This window comes from Phoenix dactylifera, chromosome 17 (assembly GCF_009389715.1).
Source record: "Phoenix dactylifera cultivar Barhee BC4 chromosome 17, palm_55x_up_171113_PBpolish2nd_filt_p, whole genome shotgun sequence".
Classification (NCBI taxonomy): Eukaryota; Viridiplantae; Streptophyta; class Magnoliopsida; order Arecales; family Arecaceae; genus Phoenix; species Phoenix dactylifera.
Genome location: NC_052408.1, coordinates 15,294,509 through 15,318,459, shown reverse-complemented (window position 1 = coordinate 15,318,459; position 23,951 = coordinate 15,294,509). Strand labels below are relative to the sequence as shown.

The 23,951-nt window shown below is 38.7% G+C and overlaps 1 protein-coding gene across 1 annotated transcript; it reads right to left on the bottom strand.

The window, feature by feature from the left end:
- Positions 1-1,805: 1,805 nt before the first annotated feature.
- LOC103705526 (signal peptide peptidase-like 4) lies at positions 1,806-23,011 on the bottom strand. The gene is made up of 14 exons (XM_039115200.1): positions 22,694-23,011; positions 20,177-20,335; positions 19,981-20,092; positions 18,812-18,931; positions 15,025-15,176; positions 14,740-14,922; positions 13,523-13,557; positions 11,511-11,667; positions 10,205-10,258; positions 6,157-6,249; positions 5,921-6,063; positions 3,030-3,100; positions 2,410-2,493; positions 1,806-2,100 (listed from the first exon to the last, which is right to left on the bottom strand). Exons 1-14 carry the CDS (start codon positions 22,832-22,834, stop codon positions 2,000-2,002), a joined length of 1,605 nt encoding a protein of 534 aa, XP_038971128.1. The 5' UTR covers positions 22,835-23,011; the 3' UTR covers positions 1,806-1,999.
- Between the last annotated feature and the right edge of the window lie 940 nt (positions 23,012-23,951).

The following is a 23,951-nucleotide window of genomic DNA, read 5'->3' as shown; positions in this document are numbered from 1 at the left end:
TACATTTTACCAAAATTTATAAACCATGCATCTTTCAAGGTTGCTCAATCGATCCAAGACATCCAAGCATTTCCATCCTTGACATTACTTTGCTTAGGGTGATCAATAATTGAATCTATAATTTCGGGAATCATTTCTTAGTCCAGCTAGATATAATAGTTTTAATGAGTTTGATATGTTACTAGCCAAGTTGGCCAGCTAGGCTTGAATTAGAGTGCTAGAAATCTAACTTTAACATTTAAATCCACGTGACATAGTATGAATTCGAGGTATATCCTATTAAAATTCCTCAACATGATGAACATATCATAGTCCAAAGTAAGTAGCTAAGAACAGCAAATACTTCCTGGATTTTCATTGAACCCATACTCGTCTATTTGTATCCGAAGTCTACTAAACGAGTCGCCATAGTCCAATTTTCACATTATTGACTGTATGTTATGTCGCCCTTGTGCACATTGTGATGGCCAACGACAAGGACATTTGGTAATTGTCTACGTTCGCCCATTTCTAGTGGCCCAACATGATTGGGAGGTGGTGGAGACGAAGCCATTCTCTATTTTGTGGCCCAGAGAAGCCTTCCAAAATCAAACATCAATTACGCGAGCAAACTCTCTTCCAAGGGCCGTCCGCCGCCCCGCTACTCCACGCCACACGTTTTCCCCCGCCCCACGCCAAGCCGCAAGCCAGATGGAAACGACGGAAAAATAGAAACCCACAAAAATTTCCACCGACCGGACCAAGCCACCTACCTCAGTCCAACCGTCCAGCACCTCATTTTACGCCAACGCATCACCACTGCGCGTCGGCATAGCGGACCGACCAATTGTTCGCTGACACGTCCCGGAACATCTAATTTTTTTAGGCATGTGATCTAATTCTCTGCGAATAAAATGGGCGCAAGAGTTGCGATGGCAAAACGACACCCGTCTGAGAGTGCATGGCGATATGTGCGCACATAAATATTCTGTTGCAGGTGCTTCTTAGCAGTCAACGGATTGGTACATAGCAGTAAAAACTGAAATGAGAATTTTTTTTAGTATATATCATCTTTCATGAAACATGGAAGCTTTTTATGCTGAAACGCTGTGCGTTCTTTGCTCGGCTTGTGTTGAGTGTAGCAAACATAAATATTTAAAGGGTAGATAAAGGAGTGGTTTATTTTGTTTCATAAAGGCCGGCAATAACACCCAAAGACACGAGGGGGAAAAAGAATAAAGCAGCAGCAGCAGACAGACAGACAATGAAGGTGCAAAATGATGTGCAAAGCGCTATACATCATCGTTATATAAGCAGGACATCGATTGGACAAGTTATAACTTTAAGCATTTCATAGAAAATAGGATTCTTCGTCGGCCAATTAAAAAGGCAAAGCTTCGTCGGAGCATCTCAGAATTATCTCTATATAATCGAGGACCAATTTTAGTAACTATATCTGTATCAGCACATGAACGAGCAACATCCTGAGGCCTCAGAACTGCGCCCACAATATACAAGCAACAATTTATAGGGGCACAATACTTCAACCGCTTATCACTCAGATTTCACACAAACATCATACATACCAAACCTTAGTCAAACTATATAAATATAAACTTTACAATTAAGGTTTGGATCGCCAAGTATTGATGACCGATTTTGATGAACATTTTGACCTGCTGTATCGTATGGAAATCGGAGTCACATAGTTTTGAGGTCCAAAGAAAACATGCTTTACGAATCAGCACGCACGCTATATGACTTTTATTTTCGTTTGTCTTTTCTTTTTCTTTTCCTAGGCGTAGAAACAAGTAAATAGCTCGCTATTTTTTGAAACCGAGTCAGACGGTAAAATGCAACATTGAGCAAAAGCACAATAAGAGCTAATCTCTTCCCAAATCTCCACCAGTTCTGCACTATTAACCCTTACAGGTTGAAAGCTGAGCCTGCAGCCTATCTATTTAATGTTGGATGAAAATACAGAGATTTATTTATTTATTTGATGTCAAAATACAGAGATCTATTGAGCAAGTTGAATATGTGGACAAATTCTCTCTGGTTCTCCTTTTATCCATAGATTTTTCAGTTCACCTCTTTTCCGCCCCAAAGCCAAGAAGGTGCCTGCAAAGGATTCAGAAAAATCAACAGAGGATAGTGGGAGCCAAAAACTGCATTCCATAAGCAAAAGACTTTCAACAAATTTTGCAGAGCTACCATGATTCAAATTCAAGATAAAGTAAAGTGTTAAAGATGGGATGATTGGCTTATATGCTTTTGAATCATAAGAGCCATCAGCTCAGCCAAAATCACCCCTTTTAAAGCAAGTTATCTATTACCAAACTCCTGATCAATTTTTTCCCCTCCAAGTTATATATTCCTCCAGTCGTTTTCTCCCCTTATCTTTTATGCGCTTATCAGATCACGACTTACCCAATGTGAAGGGGACGATGTAGAGAAGAGCTGGTTGACCATGTCCATCCATTAGATTTAAAGCAACATATGTAATAAGAAGACCTGCAGAAATAAATTCAAGCACAATGCTCAGGCATGACTGATAGCAGCAGAAAAATGTTTTGTTCTATCGTCCAAATATCCATTTCAGTAGTTGTATCATTTTGCGATGGTGGATAAAAGTCGATATGTCTTAATCTTGGTAATCTGCATATGAGAACTAGAACGCATGTATGTTGTGTCACTATAAAGTGGACCTATCAAGTTCAGAAGCAAAAACATTTAAGTCATGATGCTCCATTAAAGTGAGCACTAACAACCACCCTTACTGTTTCTGTTGCAGAAACAAATAACATGAAAGTGTTACCTGCAAAGATCATCTTTCTTTGTTCAAAGAGTTGAAGCAATAAAATCAATTTATAAATGTACATCGATTCTTATTAGAGGTGCAAGTACAAACAGAACAAATCAATAAATGTAACTAATCCATGAAGCTACATTACCAATAATGAGATTATCCTCTGGTTACTTCCAATATTAGCTTTGACATTCCATGCTAATCTTCCTAAAAGACTAGAATAAGTACTAATCTGTCTTACCAGAACCATAAGCCGCCATGGACCACAAGAAATAGCCAGCTCGTAGATTTTTATTTGCAGCCCAATCATATCTGCGGACAACAAACAGACAGTTTCACTAAACTGTTTTGCACTTTTGCAAAGCTATAAAGAAAAATTCTATATAATAACTTTCACAAGAATCAAAAGGCATGCAAAAATATTCTTTAGCAGTAACCTCCATTGTGACTAGAGTGTCATGCGTTCGAAACACGGAAACAGTCTCTCCACATGTGAGGGTAAGGCTGCATACATCTGATCCCCCCTAGAACCATAGTGCCCGGAGCCTCATGCACTAAAATGCCCTTTTAGTAGCATAGACAGGATTCCACACAGGGGATGACACCTAAAATCCCATTTAAGCTGCAACCTGCTAATAGAGAACAACAGGGGACTGTTTGGAATGAAGGACCACATAGTTCTTAGGCACATGTGCAAGAAAACGCCCACCCCCTCCCCCAACCCCATCCCACCCACCCACCCAACCAACCACACAGACGCTTATGCACACGCGCGCACAGACACAGACAGAGGGAGGATGGAGGGAGAAGGATGATAGGTCAGAGGCAACAGATTGATATAACCAAGATGAGACAACTTTTTTTTTTTTGTTGGGGGGAGGGGGGGGGGGGTGGGGGGGGGAGGGCAAATCATGCACTAAAGTGTGCACGAACAAAGGCCTGGTTTCAATGGAATGAAAAAACAATGCTGGAGAGCAATTTTTAATTTCCCAGAGATTTTCTCAATGCTGTTATATTTTTATCTGAATCCATACCAGCGAACAGCTATTCCCACTCATGCTACTAGCTTTCTTCACTCATGGGGTTTGGGCTGATCCTATGGTAACCACACTGGCCCTTAGTTGGAAGAGAAGCTCATTTCTACATGAAGGGTAACAAAAACATCATAGGACATAGAGAACACAGACCGATTTATTTTCATAACATTGGTCAAGCTGAGGCTTTTGAATCAGGTCACTGATGTCACAGATCCTTCAAAGAACCAGACTACAAAGATAGGGCAATAACAGGGTTTAATCAATGCCCTTTAAAAGAAAGTGTCATAGATTAGAAAGGTTGGTACCTATGTGGCTCAGCACTCCGGAGAGATCCTCTACACTCACCATGGGGTCCCTCCTGCACCGTTGTGCCACGTTCTTGTTCTTGATTCGGTTGGCTGCACCTACACTAGAGTAGGGTGAGCAGCCGTTGTACCAAAAAAAAAGATTGGTACCAAGCTCCACAATTTCAGTACCGAATATTGTATTGGTACACTACCGGTTCAATACTTTCGGGTACGGTATGGTACGCACCCCGTACCGAAACAACTCTTGACCTCTTTTCTCACTTTTTTTTATCTTAGCACCGTCTGGAACTGGACAGTACGGGTTGGTATGGTACAATATGATATGCACCCTAATATAGAGCAGTAACCGATATGGGTTGGTTCAAGGCATGTACCGAGCCAAAACCCCATCTCCTCCTAGTTCCAATCTAGTACAGGTGAGTATGCCTCAAACCGGATGCTTCGGGACGAGACAACAACCATTGGTTCATACTCTACACATGCACAAGCAAGTTTCTCAAAATCGGTACCAAGTGCCATATTGATCAAGAAGCAAGTCGGTATGGTACTGAGACATAGTATACCAGTAAGATATTTGTACCCGAAAGTGAGAGAGAGAGAGAGAGGAGGGAGGGAGGGAGGGGGATCGGTAGAGTGATCGATATCGATTGGGGCGACCAGCAAGGGGGTTTGTGAGGGTGACCAACGAGGGCGTTTGACGAGAGAGATCAGCAGAGCGACTGGCCAAGGAGTTGCTCAAGGTCAGCGGCGATGGCATCAGAGTGAAGGAAGGCTATAGTTTCAAAGATGAGAAAACGTAAGAGAGAGATTAGGGCTCATGGGGTAGGAGTGGTGTTATATTAAAATAACGTTTTGGATTGGTTTTGGTTCTGCCCTAGTTGTGATTCCGCGCCGGTTTGGTTCGGTAAGCTTCAAAACAGGAGGTTTGAGTCGATATACAGGACCATGTGCACAAGCAGAAGGCATCGAAACATGCCCAACAATCTGTTAAAAATATTTTGTTACAACAAGATGTTTCAAATTGATAAATGTAACAAAGCATCTGAACTGCTAGAGGGAAATCACATACTACATAGGAAAAAGGATGAAATGCCATCCAAAGAATATGGTCTGATTGTGACAAACCTATAAGGAAAATCTCCAAGCAACAATGCTTTTTAAAATACGCATTGGAATATCAGGAAACAGTTACAATTTAGGCACATAAGATCATTTAATATAGTTAAGAATTTTTAAGCCCAGATACGATAAAACCATGGAGGATAAGAAAAAACATGAGCATTTATAAGAGGCTCATGAGTCAAATGATGGAGACAGCACCATGTGGGATCACAGAGGCATTGTAGTGCAATGATAGGATAGAATCCCAATAAAGATGAGCACTTCAGTTTGTACCAGAGGATCAGGAAAGAGGATGAAAGCCCAGCATAAGCGAGAAGCTGTGTCAAGTTTTTTAAACACCTATCCTGCAACAGCATTTAGCACTGAATGCAAACAAGAATTCAATACGCTGACATACTTGTTATATTTCATCCACAAATCAATTGTGATATGCAATCAATATTTCCCAATGGCCATGCACTCATCTTGGTGCGCAAGCTCTAATACCTGATATCCATACCACAAGATAAAGCTGTCTACCTTCAGAACAATATTGTAATATTTTATCCAGTAATCAGAGATACGCTAAGCAACAGAAAAGATAAGGATACCTAAAATTAAAAAAGTAAAACACTAACCATGGAAAGAATAAAAGAAAACCAAAGTCGGAACATGGAGGTTCTGACCTTAATGAAAATGCAATTAGTAGCCCAGGCAGGAGGATATCACCAAAACCAATGATGCTGTAACCACCCCATGGATCAAACATGCGTGGAATCTTAAGTAACATGGGTACACCATCCTCACCAGTCCTATCACCACGTGCAACCTACAAAATAGAGCATATGTAGTATGTTAATCCTTCAAATTGTCACCATTGTCCAACAAAAATAGGACCACTTACTAATACAGTAATACTTACCACAATCATCACACTCTCATGAAACCACCTCTTTGAAACAAAAACCCAAAAGATGTCATATAGGAATGCACAACTGAGAAGCACAGTACCCACCTGATGCAACCAAGAAGTAAAAAAATGAAAATGAACATGACATACACATGTCAATGAACAACAATATATAAACATCATAAATGTGGAACTGCAACCATTAATTCAAGTATTAAATACAATAATTTGCTGAGTTATAAGAAGGACTGTCCTAATTATTGAACATAAACAATATCTTTTAGCATTCACCAGTAGTAATAGAATTAAATTTTAAAAAATGTGTAGCTGGAATTCTAGTTTATAAAATTCTCATTCTTAAGATTGTGGAATTATCTTATGGAAAAATAAAACGCAAATATGCTGCAAGGGGTTATACAAAGGACTGAATTTGAGCCAAGCCGAGCTTTTCTCTGAACTGATCCATTGTTGAAGTCATGTAAAGGCCTGGTCCAACCTACTCCCATGGAATGTAAGCACCCTAAAACCCAACCCCCTTATATCCTCAAAATTTTAGCAATGATTACAGCCAGGCCAATATGTGATTATGAAGCACGTATTTGTTAGACTGAGACTCTTCCCTGTCCAGCATTTGAGCGGATTTTGCAGATTGCGTGCATCTTAATCCCACTTCTTGGAAAATAAAGTGGACAGTTAAAAGCCTTGCATTTTCAAGCTCTAAGATGCAATTGGTTTTGACTTGGAAACTATGATAATGCCAATACCAACTCAGAAGTATGGAAGAGCCAGATGAACCAGCCATTGCAAGTCCAAGAGCAGCCTATTTCTAAACAGCTCAAGACTTTACACCCCGCATGGCATATGATTTTCAAACTTCCAGTGCAAGCCAGTCGATGATAAGGCTCAATGCACATTTTGTCTTTGCGACTACATAATTCACTAGCTCTAACTCCAAGGCCCCACAAAGCATCCAGACTAGCCATTTCTTGCTCATCAACTTCTTGCAAGGAGGCCTAGCTACATTTTCTTGCTATGTGTGACATATGAGGGCTCCGTCCATCAAACATCAATTCACCTTGTCCCCACAACCAAAAGGCTACCATTGCCAATTGACTTTGTCAACCAGTTCACCGAATTGATAGCTTAGTTTGTCAATCTCATCATTCAATAATTATTTATCATTGATACTGTAAATTCAGCATGTCACTCAGCTCTCTGCATAGGCACTTGAGACCTCCAAAGTTTGGAGTGGACCACACTTGAGGTGAACTCTATCAAGTTGCCTTCATTATGACACCTTCATTATGCACTGGTTACCAGTATGCTTGACATGCCTGCTCACTAACATCACATCTACCAAGATCATGTTTATTTAAGCATCATTACAACTCATCAAATGAAAATTGCATTATTCCAACCTAACATCGTCTCACTCATACTTTGTCATTATATCACTTCTCTTTGCCTCTAGGTTCATCATTAGCAAATCTAATCTACGATCAAAGCATTTGTTCACATTGTACTCCTTGGCACATCTATAGTTTAGACATATGACCATATCACAAACATAACTAAGAGATATGCTGTGGATGGTTTAATAAGCAATGAAATGGTTTGATTTATAGTGTTTAGGAAGATCAGCAATCATGTCTGCGCATTCACATGCTATGTATATCCAGCTAGATGGCAATATAATATAATAAGCCTATAGGTTTTTAATAAATACTTGCATCCTAGTTGCATATTCTCCAGGTCATGTAACTGCATACCACGCCAGCTGCAAATCTACAAGAATACTCAGATCTAATGTAATAGAAGTTATACTCCACTGGCCAACCTATTCAAATAGAAATAGGAATTTAATGGATATTTGGATTTAGCAAAGCCCCAAACAAAAGTTTCTTTTCTAACTTTAAAAGATTTTCGCAAAGAGGCGATTTGACCATAGCTGAAACGGTCCACTAGAATGGTTGGAGCAACAGGTCCTTGGTCTCTGTCTCAGCTAGCTGCAGTAATAGGAACTCAAAGCCTCGTCATCCGCGGAAAAGAAAAACTCTTGCGTAGCCTTCATACCCGGAAGCAAGCAAGAGTGCAGGCTCGCCTCGAAAGCGAGCCGGGAGCGATCAAAAGCGATAAACGCTTTTTTGTATTCTTGACTGATTCAATTGATAACGAGAGATAATGGTACCCCGACCATGCCCAAAGGAAAGGGGGGTGAAAGCGGTATCAAAGCGAGACAACATAAGTCAATTCTCCTAGCTTAGAAAGCTATCACCGCTTTCGGATATGTGCATAGCACAGCGTCACTGGTGCGAGTCGAGTCCATATGCAACGGGACCACTAGCCAACACAGCCCGCCTCTGAGGTGGATTCCACATCCTTTGGAAGAATTAATTTGTATTGAGCCCGAGACTGTCTGAAGCTGCATCCGGACTTCTCCAACAACTTCCTCATCTTTGGTGGGTAGTACCTGGGGATCCTGACGTCCCTGAAGATCTCTTCATCTAGATCTTATAGTCGGATATCATCATCGCGCCATAGGGGTTGTGCTTCCGACCTATAGAATAGTATTCCCCGTTCACTGTCTCCTGAAGGAGGAACATAGAAGGTCTTTAGCTCCTCAACTCTAGAAACCTCCAGTTTAGCCAAAGGCTTGATGAGGCCCTCTGGTAGCCTGGTAATTTCAATAGGCTGCTCAGAGGTGATGGGTTCTCTGGTGAATTCCCCCGTCTCGTCGGGGTCAGCTGAGATGCCTTCTTAATTGTCTTCCTCGCTGGAACTGCTTCCCCAGCGCTTTGGTCTATGAGATGCCTTAATTGCTTGCTCACATCTTTCTTCTTCTTTTATGGTTACCAGATAATCCCATAGGTTCACAATATATTGTACAAAAGAAAAATATTAATTGCACACATGAATCATGAGCATATTCAAGTCACAACTTGGAGCGAACAATCTCAAGCCACCAATCGAAAATTCTTCATGTAGCATTTACATGAAATGCATCTAAGTTTGTAATAAACAAATTAACAAGCCTTTCCCATCAATTTCCAGGAAATTATGCAGATAGTATAATACTATATCCTGGAAAAGGACATTGTATTATATAAAGTTTAAAGCATGGAAGGTTAAGCCATGCCGAACCAGCTAGTTTGGGGTGTACCGTCCTGGACTGGTCCAATACCGGCATGGTTTAGTCCATTGGTTCGAAATGGAGGGAGATGGGGAAGGAGAGAAGAGGGAAAGAGAGAGGGATGGAGGGAGAGGGAGAGGGAGGAAGGGAAGGGGAGAGGGAGAGAGGGAGGAGAGAGGCAGAGAAAGAGAGTGCTCGAAAGCTCTCATCTCATCGACAGAGGGGTCTTTTGAAACAGGGGATGCTTTGTACTTTTTTTTACCATTTTCGAACTGAAGTCAGTAAATGCTTTGTCGACTTCACTTGAAATTGGCAGAAAAAAAGGTGCCTCCCGAAATAGCATGGTACCAATCCGTAACATACCATACTGCCCATCAACCTGTATGGGTCCAGGTACCGATTCGGCGAACTTTAAAGTGCAAGTTTACACATTGAATCACATTTGCAAAAAAAATAACAGACTATATAAACTACTGCATATAATTTTTATATTGATATGCCAGAAAAATGCAGACATAAACATCACACAACTTTCTACTTTTTGAAAAAAGATTATTTTCAGTATGAAAGGATATAAGCATACTAAAGATTTCCAAAGATTCAGAATACAATTGATTTATTTTGCAGCTAGTATGCCTTAGATAAGAGCAAGATCTAAAGTTTCTGGACCAGTACTTTACCAATAATAGTATGGACTGGTATGGTGGGGTACCATACCAAGACAGCAAATATGCAATATGGAATCATGTGTACGCACGGTACAGTACTGATTCTACTGAAAGTCATACTAGTACCAGTATCTTACTTGTAGTACAGCCACTGGATCAGTATGTATCGTACTTCAATCCATGGTTAAGAGTATATAAGCCAATAACCTATGAAAAAAGCACTAATATAGCTCTTGGAGCACTGGGAAGGGAAAAATCATACCTTGAGATTGGGTACTCGAACAATTTGGAGAACCGTAATAATCAAAGCAATACCCTGATCAAAAAGGCAGGTAGCAAGAAAAAAAATAATGGTTAACAAAACAAATTATAATAGGTAAAACTTAATCTACAAAAAATCCAGGACAGAAGAATTACATGTGCAGCTGCCAATACCAAGAATAAAAAGAAATGGAGTAATATCCACTCAAACATGCCAGTTCATCAAATATGACTTCAACCGAATCAAACTTCAGCTTTTTCAATTTTTCTAAAAAAAGGGTGGCACACATAAGCCAACATCTAGCTCTACTGACTTTCACAGAACAATCCATAATGCTCAAATGTCTGATAGAGATGGTTTATAAGGAAAGATAACACAATCTCGCTCTAAGAACATCATGCCACTTTAATTGCTTAGTTGAACTTCCCTCTTTTCAAGTGAGGGGCTCCTTGCTGTCATTATTGGAAATGGTAATCTCAACCAGTTCTCAATTTTTCAGACAGTACTCCCGATTTCAAGGGGCGCTCACAAGGATAAGCATCAGTTTTATGGCTGACAAGTCTACAGTATATTTCATATTTTAAGATTTGAAACTTACAAATTATTACTCATAAGCCACACAATTCATCACTTGACAAATAGCATATATCTTAACCGTGTAATTCAATAATATTGAGGCATCTCATCTTGTTTTAGTGCAGAGGTGACTTTTATCCTTCTTGGAATAGTACAGAAACATTATGTTTACTTGTTTGCATTTAGATGAATTTTCCCAAACTCCAATGTTGCATTTATTTAAAAAATATTTGTTTTCGCATATGGATACCACATCATCAAAGCCAATTTAAAGATCATTTAAACCTGTCTTAGGTCCTTATCAACTAATAACAAGACTGCTTGTGGATGTTAAAACAAACTAATGTTTATTGTCCAAAACAATTAACAATATTAATGGGGATAACTAAAGTAGAAGTGGATGCTAATTTTTGATTAAGAAAGTAAGCTGTAATACATGATTCCAACTTGCTTACCTCAAAGAAAATTTTAAAAAGTTTTACTCAGTTTAGTGGACTAAAATAACTCAATTATTGTCATTAAAGTATATGATTTTGAAGAAGTAAATTAGTTTCAAGTGTGCCTCCACAAAATCGACAGATGAGAATAGGTACCATATTTGCAATGCAGTTCATGCACAATCTTGTTATAGCTCAAAAAATATATGTGCCAATTATCAATGCAGCACATATCTAGAACATATGGTGATTCTTGAGTAGTACGCAAAGCAGAAGACTTTTATTTTTCTTACCAGGATATCTTGGCCAATCCAGGCAAAGGATATGGAGCGATAAACAGCCCATACAACAGCAAAAGCAATGCAGAATGGTGAGACTGCTACTGTAAGGTATGAAACAGCTCCAAAAAAGGGCACTTTAAGGAAAGATTGCCCAGTACGTTTAAACCATCTGCCAAAATCCATATATCAATTATTAGTAACAATCCAAAAGCATCGTGCCCTCTCAAACTTTGATAGGTCAACTCTTTTGCTGTGAAATGCATAGCAGGGGCAAATTCATACATGAGATGATCTGGAACTTACTGAACTAACAGTTCTAATCATCTACTCTTAGTTTTAAGCATGTAATGGTCCAAGATAGGCAGCACGTCAAGAAGCAATCTACAAAACAGGATATCATGGGTGGAGGGGTAACACATCTCTGGTGGTAGTTTTTGAACTAAGGCCAAACTCAGCAGCATAACCAGGAATCATAAAGTGAAAACAATGGGAGCATAAAAGAAGTCCCTGGCAGCCCAAGAGTTTGCCTCCCAACTTGGAATAAGTGACAGGAAGCAAGTAAATGGAACTAACATCCATTGTCACAAATGCTCAAAATCAAGCTGAAAGCTTGTGGATTACAAAAAATGACCAAATATTGCAGAAAAGCAGGGAAAAATAGTAACAGAAGACATGGAAATAAGTAGGATATAGGTAATAGTCTTGATCCCGATCTTGATGCATATGATCCAGACAAATACTATTTAAGAGAGAGCTTTTGGATAAATAATGAAGTGATCCAAGCTACTAAACTTCAATATATTTACAAATATATACATATATATGTTATAGTATACTTGTTCCTCCAACTATTAGCAGAAATAACGTACTCACAAATAAAGTGATAGCACAAGCTTTTGCAAGGTTGTGTATATAATTACAGCGTGTTATCATTGTTATCAATATCTGAACCCAGTTCCACCTTCATGTTAAGTAATGTATCTTGACCTAGAGGTGAAAGACCAGGATCAAGAATTTAGTCAACGCTCTCATACATCTCAAAAAATTCTTCTACATTTCTCATAATGTGTATCTCATAAATGCGGAGTAGCTAGCTTTTTAGTTCAAGAAGGAAGCAGTTATAGGAGTGAAGAATCAGAGATTTAAGCCTATGAAGTCGATCACCAATAAAGCATCCAAATACAAACAAATGTTATTCACAAAAGATATATGGTAAAAAAAAGTTGATATTATATATTTTTATTTCTCCGGATCCATGATCACATGATGTGACTATGGTTTTATGCTGGCCATCAACCTACCACAACCCTCCTTTATCGAGGCTTGGAACCAGATATGTACAAAACATAGGCAGAGTTGACCAGCTATGTAGCCGGCCCCAACTAGTTTGGGATTAAAGCTTTGGTTGAGTTGAGCTGTATATTTTACTTATATCACTCCAACGGTTGGCTTTGATGGTACATAAAGGGAAAGGTTTCATTCAACAGATTACTGGAACTGTTTATGGAACCAGGTGCAGATGTGGGTGAGAGGGAGGATTTGAAGCGGCTGCAAGACACCTGCTGGAAGGTTCTCATTATCAAAATTGGAAAGCAGTGCTTAACGTTCATGATTAATCTTTTTAAGCAAGCCACTTTGATGCTTATCTTCATGGGCATAAGCATTAACTAGTGATCAAACATCATCATCCGCACGTTCAAGCATGCATCAAAAAAGAATTGGTAGGAAGACGTGGCATTTGAACACTAATTGAATCTCAGTGTAAATTTCAAGAAGCATTTTATTAAAAAGCCACAGAAGGGTTTTTAGATGTAACATAAAAATATTACATCTTATGTTTATAGAGAAACTGCTAACTCCCAGAACGTTGGGTCAACAAGTTAGCAATTGATGCAACAAAGATGGGATCTTACACAATGGTCCCAAACCCTCTATGACAATTATTTATTTCCATTTATTAAAAAAAATACGCAATGCAATGAAAAATATGCATAACAGGAAAGAAAATGCAACATTTGGCATACCGTGATATTATAGCTACCAAGCATGTTTGTAGGCCCTGAAGTACAACAAAAATGTCCAATTAATAAAATTATTGAAAGAAGAAATAGTAGTGTGAGTAGTGTAAACATTTGCTGAACTATTCAATCAAGGTCTACCTACACCCTGTACAGCCCGATACAAGGTATACCATACTGTACCAGAAAAAGACCAGTACGACACGCACATTCAAGTCGGTACAAGCCCCATACAGCCTGTACAAAAGCGTATTGCCCCTGTACCGAGGCGAAACAACTTGTACCGTAGCGTACCGAGGTGTGTACTGATCCATATTGAGGTGTACCGAGATGAAAATTGAGAAAACAGGTAAGAGAGCTATTTCGGCACAGAGATTTACTATACCATACCGTACCGAACCGATAAGATACCGATACGGTACCCAGTACTAAGATTGCAGACCTTGTATTCAATAGTTAAGCATAAAAGAAAAGCATCACAGCAAAATCTTTTATACCACAACTTGTGGTTCATATAACTAAGTGATTTGTAGTATCACATAACAGATTTTCTTTGGTGAAAAAGTAATAACTTCTTGTACAAGCAAAATGTTTCCCAATATGAGATTTAGAAAAAAAACCCTAAGCTTCATCAGCCCTATAGAATTTTGAGAATGTGTAATTTAGACTTGAATTTCAAGAACATAGCAATAGAAAAAATAATATATCCAAAGGACAGGAGACATATTTGACAATGTTTTGTGAGATCATTAGAACAAGTAAGCAGATCATATGTATCCTGATGTTTTTAACAAAAAAGTTATCAATATCCTGCAACTAAGGAGTGAACTTGACACCACCAGAAGTCAGAATGATATGGAAGTATTGTTCATGCTGAGAAAAAGATAAAAACACGAGATTCTAGACATCACATTGCTTATGTTGAGTAACAACTTCCACTATAAGAATCATGCATTGCTAAATTATTGTTCACTAACAAACTATATCAGCAACATAGCTTATATCAAGTTCTTAACCAATAGTAGAAAGACATGCTTCAGCACTATTTTAACATGAGCATCTAATGAGACTTCTAAGCTCTCCTATGTCAAAATTATAGTCCATAGCAAAACTAGTAGATCTGTTGATACAATTTAAGACTTCATATATAACTTGAAATTAAGCAATGTAACATCTAAGTGCAGTCGTATGACAAATAAAGGCTAAAGTTGATGAATTTGCACCTCGACTCCCCCAATGCAAAATAGAACCACCAAAAGCTCCACAAACCAGTGGGACATAAATTTGTAAAGTAGGATCAAGAAGCATGATGCAATCACAACAAACAATACTGCAGACATTGTGTTTACATCCACCACACCACTGGTGCCTGTAGTTTCCATGTTGAGTATCTCATCTGGGGCATCCTATAAGCATCATCCATGTGTCAGTTGCAATGAAAACTTTTGGCAATATTCGAACACTGCAAAGATGATCAAGTGCCTTTTGGGCGAACTATTAATAAGGACCTTTATTAACTTTTCATATTCAATAGATGCTTCTCTAGAACTCCAAGCTGACCAATAAGATGCACATAGGATGGTACCAACAGCCATAAGCCACAGAAACACCTCGGCTGTATCAGCAAGAGGACGATCCGGAGAGTATAACTGCACCGCAGCTGAAGAAGTTGTGAAGTATTAAAAAGAGCAATCAAGTCATATAACCGATCATCAAATGCACCATGTTGAACAAGGTACGCTGTCTCGGTACCGACCCCATACCAGTGCTACCTTGTTGCTATGTCGGTACGCCCGATATAGGGGCCAATTAGGCGTACTGAGTGTTGGTACGTCCCCCCTTCCACATATCTGCACCGAACCCGTACGGTAAGCTCTATACCGTCCAGTTTGGTACGATCTGGCATACCTTGACGCTGAATGTGAGTGCATGAGAGAGAGAGGTGCTTCTTGTAGACTATAAGAAAGAAGATGGGATTAAGGCCTGGCTAGTGCAGGGAGGCAGGTCTAAGACATGTTATGGTATGCTTTCTCAAGTTCTAAATTCCCCCTTTCTGTCTCACTGAGTCAACCATCATTTGCGAAAGTCAGACACACAAAGCCAGTGCATCTACGGAGGGTGGTGAAGAGAGAAGGGGGGTATCACTATCAAGTCATGTCTTCGGCCCTTACCCATCCAAAAACAAGTTGAGTCTACATCCAGGGATATGAGATTTCAAAAGACCCACCGGTTTATAGGTTAGGTCTGGGTATGTTAAGATTCATACTCTACCCAACACTTACAAGGTTTGGATCAGGACAAGGTCCAAGCGGGCACCAATTTTGGTGATACCAAATAACTTAATGTCCTCAAACAATTCATATTGACATATCTTCAAAACAAATTAATAAATGTCATAAGAAATCCAAAGGATATAAGGTTAAACTTTACAAATATATTATATTTGTTATATATTGTGAGTAAACCATCAGATCCGGGTCAGGTTCCCAAAAATCAGTCACATAACCTAATGAATTATATGATCAAGTGGAGTCGGGTCAAAGTCAAGTTCACCTACAGTAAACTAGAGATGGACCTGAAAATTTTACAGGTCCATCTTGGCACCCATGCCCAACCCATAGGTCAAGAGGTCATCATTGGATTTAAATCAGGTCTGAATCTGCATGTCTTACGACAGTCCTAATTATCAAACCTTTAAAATTAAAAGTAATCATGGTTGATGGAGAAGCATCATAAGACCAAATTTCAGCCATCCTTGCTTAGAGAAGAATTGAGATCAATCGAACATATTTTACTAATTTCTTTTGGAAAAGTAACTAAAACTAATGAGTTTCTGAAAACCTGAATTGCAGTTGAGGTAGAACTTGGCTTCATGTTGTGCATAGTAGATTTGTTGCCATGACATCATCTTATAAGACACATGAAAATTAAATTACAAACCAATGTTTTGCAGTAAAGAAACTCTTATGCTCAAAGCTATGGTGGTGGAAAGAGGAATCGCGACTCATGCTGATCATCAAAACCCAATACAGCAGTAGAATGTCATAGTAAGTACAACATAACAGGAGTGCAGAAAGAGGTATGCCCCTGTCGAGGCAAAAAGTTACTTCAAATATATTCTAAAACATATGTTTGTTTGGATAGGTGAGCCAGAATTTAATTAGACTTAAGCCGCTTAAATATAACCATGCAGTTAAAATTTGTGGCTAACAAAGTCCTTTTGCTAGGAGAAAAATCTAATGCATGTTAAAGCCAAGGTTCTAACATGAATGATAGATGTCTATTCATCCATGTGTCTCAAAGCAACTACCCATTGAAGGAAAGACATAAGATCAGAAACTTGAACAATTAATAAAGAGGCACTATTCACGGAATCTGAAGAGCTTACATGGATCATCAAAACTTAACCATCAAGTAGTGTAGCCTATTACAAATCCGTTATCTTATTGCCATTCACGACTATGGGTTAAATCCTCAAGCAACAAAACCTTTATATTGTTGATCACTTCCTCAAAATTTCCTTCAAGATTTTTATCTGATATGCCTCCTCCTCCTCGATCTCCTAGGCTCCAAACCTTACTAGGCAGTTATTATGTCATCTCAACCAAATCTGAATCCCCTAAACCATATCCCTTGGCTCCACATGGTCTCTACCTAGTGTACTCAATTTTAACTTTGTAATTCCCTACTCACATTTCAACACTTCTTCCTGCTCATACGTGCATCATCTTTGTTGCCTACTGTTCCAATCTTTCAATGCAGCTAGCCATATATGCACCTTTTTTCCTTTTTTTTTCCTTTTAGGAAAGGAGGGTGCTGTTGTCTCTTTAACTTCTCTTTTGCCTGCAGTCTGATCTATACCATACTCATTCTTGTTTTGTGCAATCCCTCACCAGTAACCAGCACGAGAGAAATTTACAGAAGCACGCGTATTTCATCCAACCAACTTCTTTTTCCCAGAGGTGTCTTTGTCTATATCTTCAAGGACGTAAACTACATCTAAAAAAATGATGGAAATCTCTAACCAAGACCTGATTGGAACCTACCATGTATTTCTTTCAAGATAGCTATACAGCTGTAATAGAACCTTTTTCTTTTTACACAAATATCTACTCAAAAGAAGGGGGGCGGGTTGAGAGAGAGAGAGAGGAGGGTGGGCATCAGGTTAAGAGCCAATTGTCAAGACAGCAGGTTTAGAATGCATGTATAATGTCATAGTGAATTGGCAAAGTTATTTATATTATTTAAAACCAAGAGTTCCATGACTCTATAACAAATGACCAAGAAAAAAAAAATGCGAACTGATTTAAATGATGCTAATCCTAATCAATTCTAGTAGCATCAAATAGTTTTTTTTTGTGAACAGCGGGCTCAGAAGGAAGAAATACCAGAACAAATACAAGGTTCCCAAACATGCTAGGCACTTAAGGATGTGGTGTAGATAACTTCATTTCACCAAGTGCTCCACAACTGCACGTAACATATGGACTTATACCATATAATCACTGTACTGGCATGTATAACTGCTGGTGGGATATCCAACTGTCAGAGTATTAGTATTTTTCAGCCTAATGAACAACCACCTGCAAAATTTGTTTCTCAAATCAGCAAGAACAACCACAAGTGTGTTCTTTTTGCCTGTATAAAAGTGCTTGAGAATCATATTATCTGATCACGCTCTCACTTTGATCTGAGAGCCTAAGAGGTAGCATTTTCACCCAGATATTTCCTTCACATCAAGCACACTTTGCACAATGGCATGTTTAAACAAAGCCAGGAGAGTTGTCCTTATTCAGTATTTCTTAAGTTTATGAACTTTTCACGTGCAAAGGATCTCAACCAGAAAATTCATTTGATTTGTAGATGGCTATTTCTCTGGCCTAGATTTGGTGGTGAACAACTGCAAATATGCTTTTTCTCTTATATGAATGCATCAAAGAAGCAAGCGCTTCCAACACTTCATGACTTGTAATGTCTTAAATATCACAAATCAATTATTAGCATCCAGAGATCTTATGCATTTAAGGTAACTCAGATGCATGAACCACCTTTCCTACCAAACAAAAAGTTATATGAAATTCTCTAAATGGAAAATGAGGTCAAGAGTCAGCAAACCCTTATAAACAGTGAATATGAAGGGAGTAAAAGCTCCAATTTTACTTTATTATAGCGTACATATATAAGAAAAAATAACAAGAGAATTGTTCAAATAAAATTATATCAGTGAATAACAAAGATCATTGTTGTGAAATAAAATATGCGCTTTAAATACCATGCACCATATAGAAGACTCACCTGAGGCACCACTCTTGATGCTGCTCTCTAAGCTTGCACCTGCATCTTGTGGCAGCATAACTGAAGATATGCTTATGTTTAAGTCTGTTTCATTGGGATCACAGACCATCTTGTACAATTCTGCAGGATAGACACAGATTATAATATAAAAACCTAGTGACAAAGTGAAGCAGAAACAACTGAAAGAATCAACATCCTACATGGAAAGATTAGAAATTGGTCCTCTATTGAGCAATCTTGTGGAACTATACTCATTACACAGAGGTTTACCAAATCCATGGGATACGTCAACATGTTATTTGAAAGAAAAAATGAAGATGCTTAATTAGTTGAATTTGAGATGACATATAACTGCAGAGTGCAGGAAAAAGAACTGACAGTCGCTGGGGCCAGTCGCTTGTGAAAGATTACATTAAAGAGAATTTACATAATCCATTTTGATAAAATAACTGACAGTCAGCTACTACGACAACTTAAAAGAATGATGACATGAACTACTGACATGTGACTAATTTTATCGTATTTTCTAAAATATTCAGCAAACCTAAGGGATCAAAGTGGAGATGAAAAATGAGAAAGACATCTATTAGAGCTCAATGAGAAAACAGTAAAATAAGAGATTAAGACAGGCTAAGGAAAAGAAAAAAATTTAATTGGACTGTGACAGAAATCAAGGAGTCATGATTGCTCATGAGAAAGGGACAAAATACAGAAGGGTTTTAAGTTCCCCTGAAACAAATGGTACTAAATGTAGGTACAAAAGGGAATGGCAAATAAAGCAGGAATATGTATTGAAGATAGTGCCTTTAATCTGGCCCTTCAAGAACTCCAATACCATGTAAATTGTCAATATAAAGAGCCAACCAGCAAAAAAAAGAGAAAGAGGAAACAAAAAAAAAGGATGAAATGAGCTTATCATCTTTGTATTGATGAAATGGCAGCATTGCTCTGATTATTGTACAGAATCGTTTTTTCCTTACAGCAAATGGCCATATTATGTTAAAAAAGAACAAAATTTAATGGATAGAACTTATAGCTGAAACATTTGAATCGCAATTTTACATATAGGTGCAGTAGCCAACTGCTACTCTGATACTGTTGAACTAGCAGGATTAATATTTCAAATTAGATTATATAACCACAATCTACTGAGCAAGAAAAGTCCATACCTTTATGGGTATTTATAATAAGGATCGCAGAAGCACCAGCTGCTTCCGCAACCTTTGCCTTGGTCGTAAATTTGCAATGTCCTCGGTGCACTAATAGGACATCTCCAGCAAGCTAACAAGAGGAACAGATTTTCAAGTTTCAAACACCTTTACTGAATGTTAAAAAACACTGCAAGAAATGAACATAAAAAAGAACCTTTTTCTTAAGCGTAGTACAGCAATCAGGAGGATCTGACACAGAAAGCCGAGTTCGGTTGGCATATTTTTCTTTTGATTCAATTGTAGTGCCAAATCGAGCACCAACACCAACAAACTCAGCATCTTCTCTGTTGTTAATCCAGGTTTGCACTTTTACCTGGCAAGAAGCATATGTAATATGAAGCCTTGCAAAGAGCAAAACACAAAATGCTGCTAGCACACTCCTAACAACAAAGATGGACACTCAGGGTTTTCCTGAAATCTTGAGAGAAAATGGATCATAAACCAGTTTAGAAGACAAGCAAACCTTAACAAAATTTTTACAACCTAACAGGGTAGAAAGGGGCAACAAACAAGCATGGCCCCCCTGAGTACTGGCAATGCAAGAACCTTGTAAAAACTTTCTGCATTTTGGCACAAGTCCTTCTTATGCGACAACCAACATGTTATAATAATCAGTATTTGCTTCAGGCTGGACATGCTTCAAGGTGTTTGATATACAGGACATGTAACCGACCAACCTACTTGGACATCAGGATTTGATATAATGGCAGACCACAACTTGACACCGTACTAATTTGTGCAAAACTACTAGACTTTAACCTGGAATATTAGCTAGCCGGCAAGCACATATTCCCTGCATAGGGACCCAACAATAGATACAGTCCAACATAATAATTTGGTAAGAGATACTTTTTATGAAATTGAGATTGTTCCCCATCCCTACAAACCAAGCATAAGGTAAAGAGTAAAGACTAAAGACCATAAATAGTATCCTATAACATATTTCCACTACAAATGTTTACTAGCTGGGTACCTCGAATGTTCGACATTCCGCAAATAATAAACAAAGCACAAAAATTGAGACTAGCCACAATGCACCATTAGCAGTAATGATGTGGTGTGAAAAAGCAAACCATGAAACCCCCCGGGTTTCTCTGAGAAGATAAAAAATGAAACCAAGATCAGGAGCGATTACAAATATTTATATGGGTCATTTTTACTGCAACTGCAAATTCGAGAAAGTTAATAAAGGGGAACATATTTTGGTTGAGCAGATGAATGAATATACAAACTAGCTATAAGATCCTTCTCGAAACCACTCTACTCAAGGCAAAAATGGGATCCAGCGATGAACCAATTCAAGATTCTAACGCCCATTAACGATAAACCCACTAAAGATGAAAACCAGTATCATCCGATATTGAAGAGGAGCAAAATTATTATAGCTGAGCCAAACAAAAAAAAGGTAAAAACAGAGTCACTCTCTCTATCCCTATCCTTTGATTTGCTTGAGAAACTTCTTACCCAATCATGCAAATTTTGTAAGCTGGCAACAAAATTAAAAAGGCCTCAGACTGAAGACTTAATAATTGGTTCTATGTGGATGATTAGCAATTGTTGGCATTTTCCACCAAATTGTGCTTTGATCTGAATGCCGCCACAAAAACAAATCCCTATTTTAGGAAAGTCAACAAATGCTTTTGTATAAGAAGTCCATTAGTATCCTAAAACTTCAAATTCAACTAAATTGTTCCTTGGCTCAGATTATTGGAAGGTTTTTCCATGTGGATCTCCCCAAATTCAGTACCTTTGCAATAAAGTTGGCAGCACGAAACTATGCTTGCCATGCCAAGTAGATAATGTGTTTCTCAACAAAGAATATTTCAATGGCATTCAGTGTACCTCCAGATATCCACATTCACAGACAGCACAATATTCAACAAAACTTCTCTTCCTTGGATAGAAAAACATGCCCAAGCCAAGAAATGATTAATGGAGTCAGACAGCTCAAAATTAATAGACTAACCTTAGTTCATAACTAAAAATCAAAAATTCTCGTCATACCTAATTCAAAGGAAAAGAAACAGTAGGAACGCTCATAATCTGTAACGACAAGGGTAAAAGTTTCATCAAAATGCAATAAGAAAAGATTGCACAAACAAAGAAAGATAAATAATTATTACCCATGGAAACACTAATTGAAAAAAGAAAAGAAAACGTATTGCAATTTGGCACAGCTTTATCGTGTTGAAGACCTGGACAAGCAACTTAATCTCAGTCCCAAGAATCTAGTGCTCAAACCGAACAAATAAATTCGTTCTTTCGTCTTCTTTTCAGCATGTAAATTGGCAGTTCAAGCGCTTTAACGGTCAGCATTATACTTCCTGGTTTTCGAAAGCCCACCCTCCTATAGCAATCAATCAAGAACTACATCAAGAAAAATGGGGCGAGGGTTAATTTGCTCGACCCTAACTTGTAAAAAAATTCAATCATTTATGCTAAAAATTATATCTGCAGAGCTTATCTTTCCCATTCCACATCCCCCTTACCGCCGCCCTAAAAATAGAAAAGTTTCCATACAAAATAATAAGCGACAAAAAGAATCAGAAAACCCCCACACCTAGCATAGTTCACGGCCTCTACAAATCAAGAAAACCCTCAAAACAAGAAAATTCCAATCAGGGAAACCGCAAATTTTCAAGAAACGAGATGAATCGAAGAGGAGACTCGCCAGGACGAAGTTATTCGAGCATCCGGGGATCTTCGGCGCCCGTTCATCCTCATGGACTATATCCCCCCCAAGAACCAACCCGGGAAGAACCGACATCACTAGCAGCGCCCACAGCGCCCCCCAAGAACTCCCCCAATCCATCACGAATTCCAACTAATCTCAGCAGAATCAAACTGGAATAAGAACAAGAACAAAAGAAAGGGAAAAGGCGGCGGGGAGGATGAGATTGAGGGGAATGGAGAACAGGAATAGATCTCGCAGCTGGTATAATATGGGTTGAATGAAGTCCCCTCTCCCCCCCCCCCCCCTCTTTTGTTCCCTTCCTCACTCCCGCTTTTTTATTTCGGTGGTTGCTTTCTTGGGGGGGGTGTCGTGGCCCTAGTGGGTTGGACGGCGGAATCTGGGTATCGGAGAGACCTTCTACGGATCGCCCGTTCAAATCACCGCTGCGCTGGCCGTCTTGTGTGGCAGCCGAGAACCGGTGCATTTCACCGGGTAGATTTGGGGTATGTTTCACCAATTGCCGACTTTTATTTAGCTCTTGAAACAAGCGGTGATATGACGGGCGATGCTTAGCCTTTTCTTTTTCTTTAAACTTTTTTTCGGATAGGCTGTCAGCAGGGTTTGGCCGGATGCAAGAGCTTGGTACGGAGGGGGGCAGTACAGAATGCGATGGTAAGATATGTTAATTAATTGGTTTAATGGCGATGGTGAGATATGTTAATTAATTGCTTTAATGGAGCTCTGATAAGGATTGAGAATGAGATGGACGAGTTTGGTGGCTATAGATAGTCTTATGATTTCAGTTATTTGAAGCTAAATGGCAAGATGAGCTGACAGAGGGCCCACCCTTTATTTCCATGGTCGAGGCCCTCACTTAACCTGTAAAATTCTTGATTTGACGAGAACTGGTTTGATAGGCTAGGACTCTGAACTACGGCCTAAATTAGAATCGACAAGATTAGAAAGGGGATATCATCCTCTCCTGGTTCTCAGAAAAATATAAATGATTACTTCGCGATCCAGTTTGATCGTATGTAAAATGATTAAATTTAGATCTAATAATTATCAATTGTTACTTTATTAGTAGGCTTACATGTAGGACATTCTTCTTTTGGGACGTGTTCGCGTCATGCTGTTATTTATATTCCATTGTTCAAGAATAATTTTAAAAAAAAAGTCAGATGAGTATGATATAATACCTAATATATTAATACCACCAATTGTACTAACTTATATATATATCTCCTTATCGGTT

Excerpts from the sequence above, each read along its gene's own strand:
- LOC103705526 (XM_039115200.1), bottom strand. The coding sequence starts at position 22,834 with ATGGATTGGGGGAGTTCTTGGGGGGCGCTGTGGGCGCTGCTAGTGATG. Across the intron at positions 20,336-22,693 it reads GCTCGAATAACTTCGTCCTG|GTAAAAGTGCAAACCTGGAT; the intron begins GCGAGTCTCCTC and ends GCTTCTTGCCAG. Across the intron at positions 20,093-20,176 it reads GTACTACGCTTAAGAAAAAG|CTTGCTGGAGATGTCCTATT; the intron begins GTTCTTTTTTAT and ends TCCTCTTGTTAG.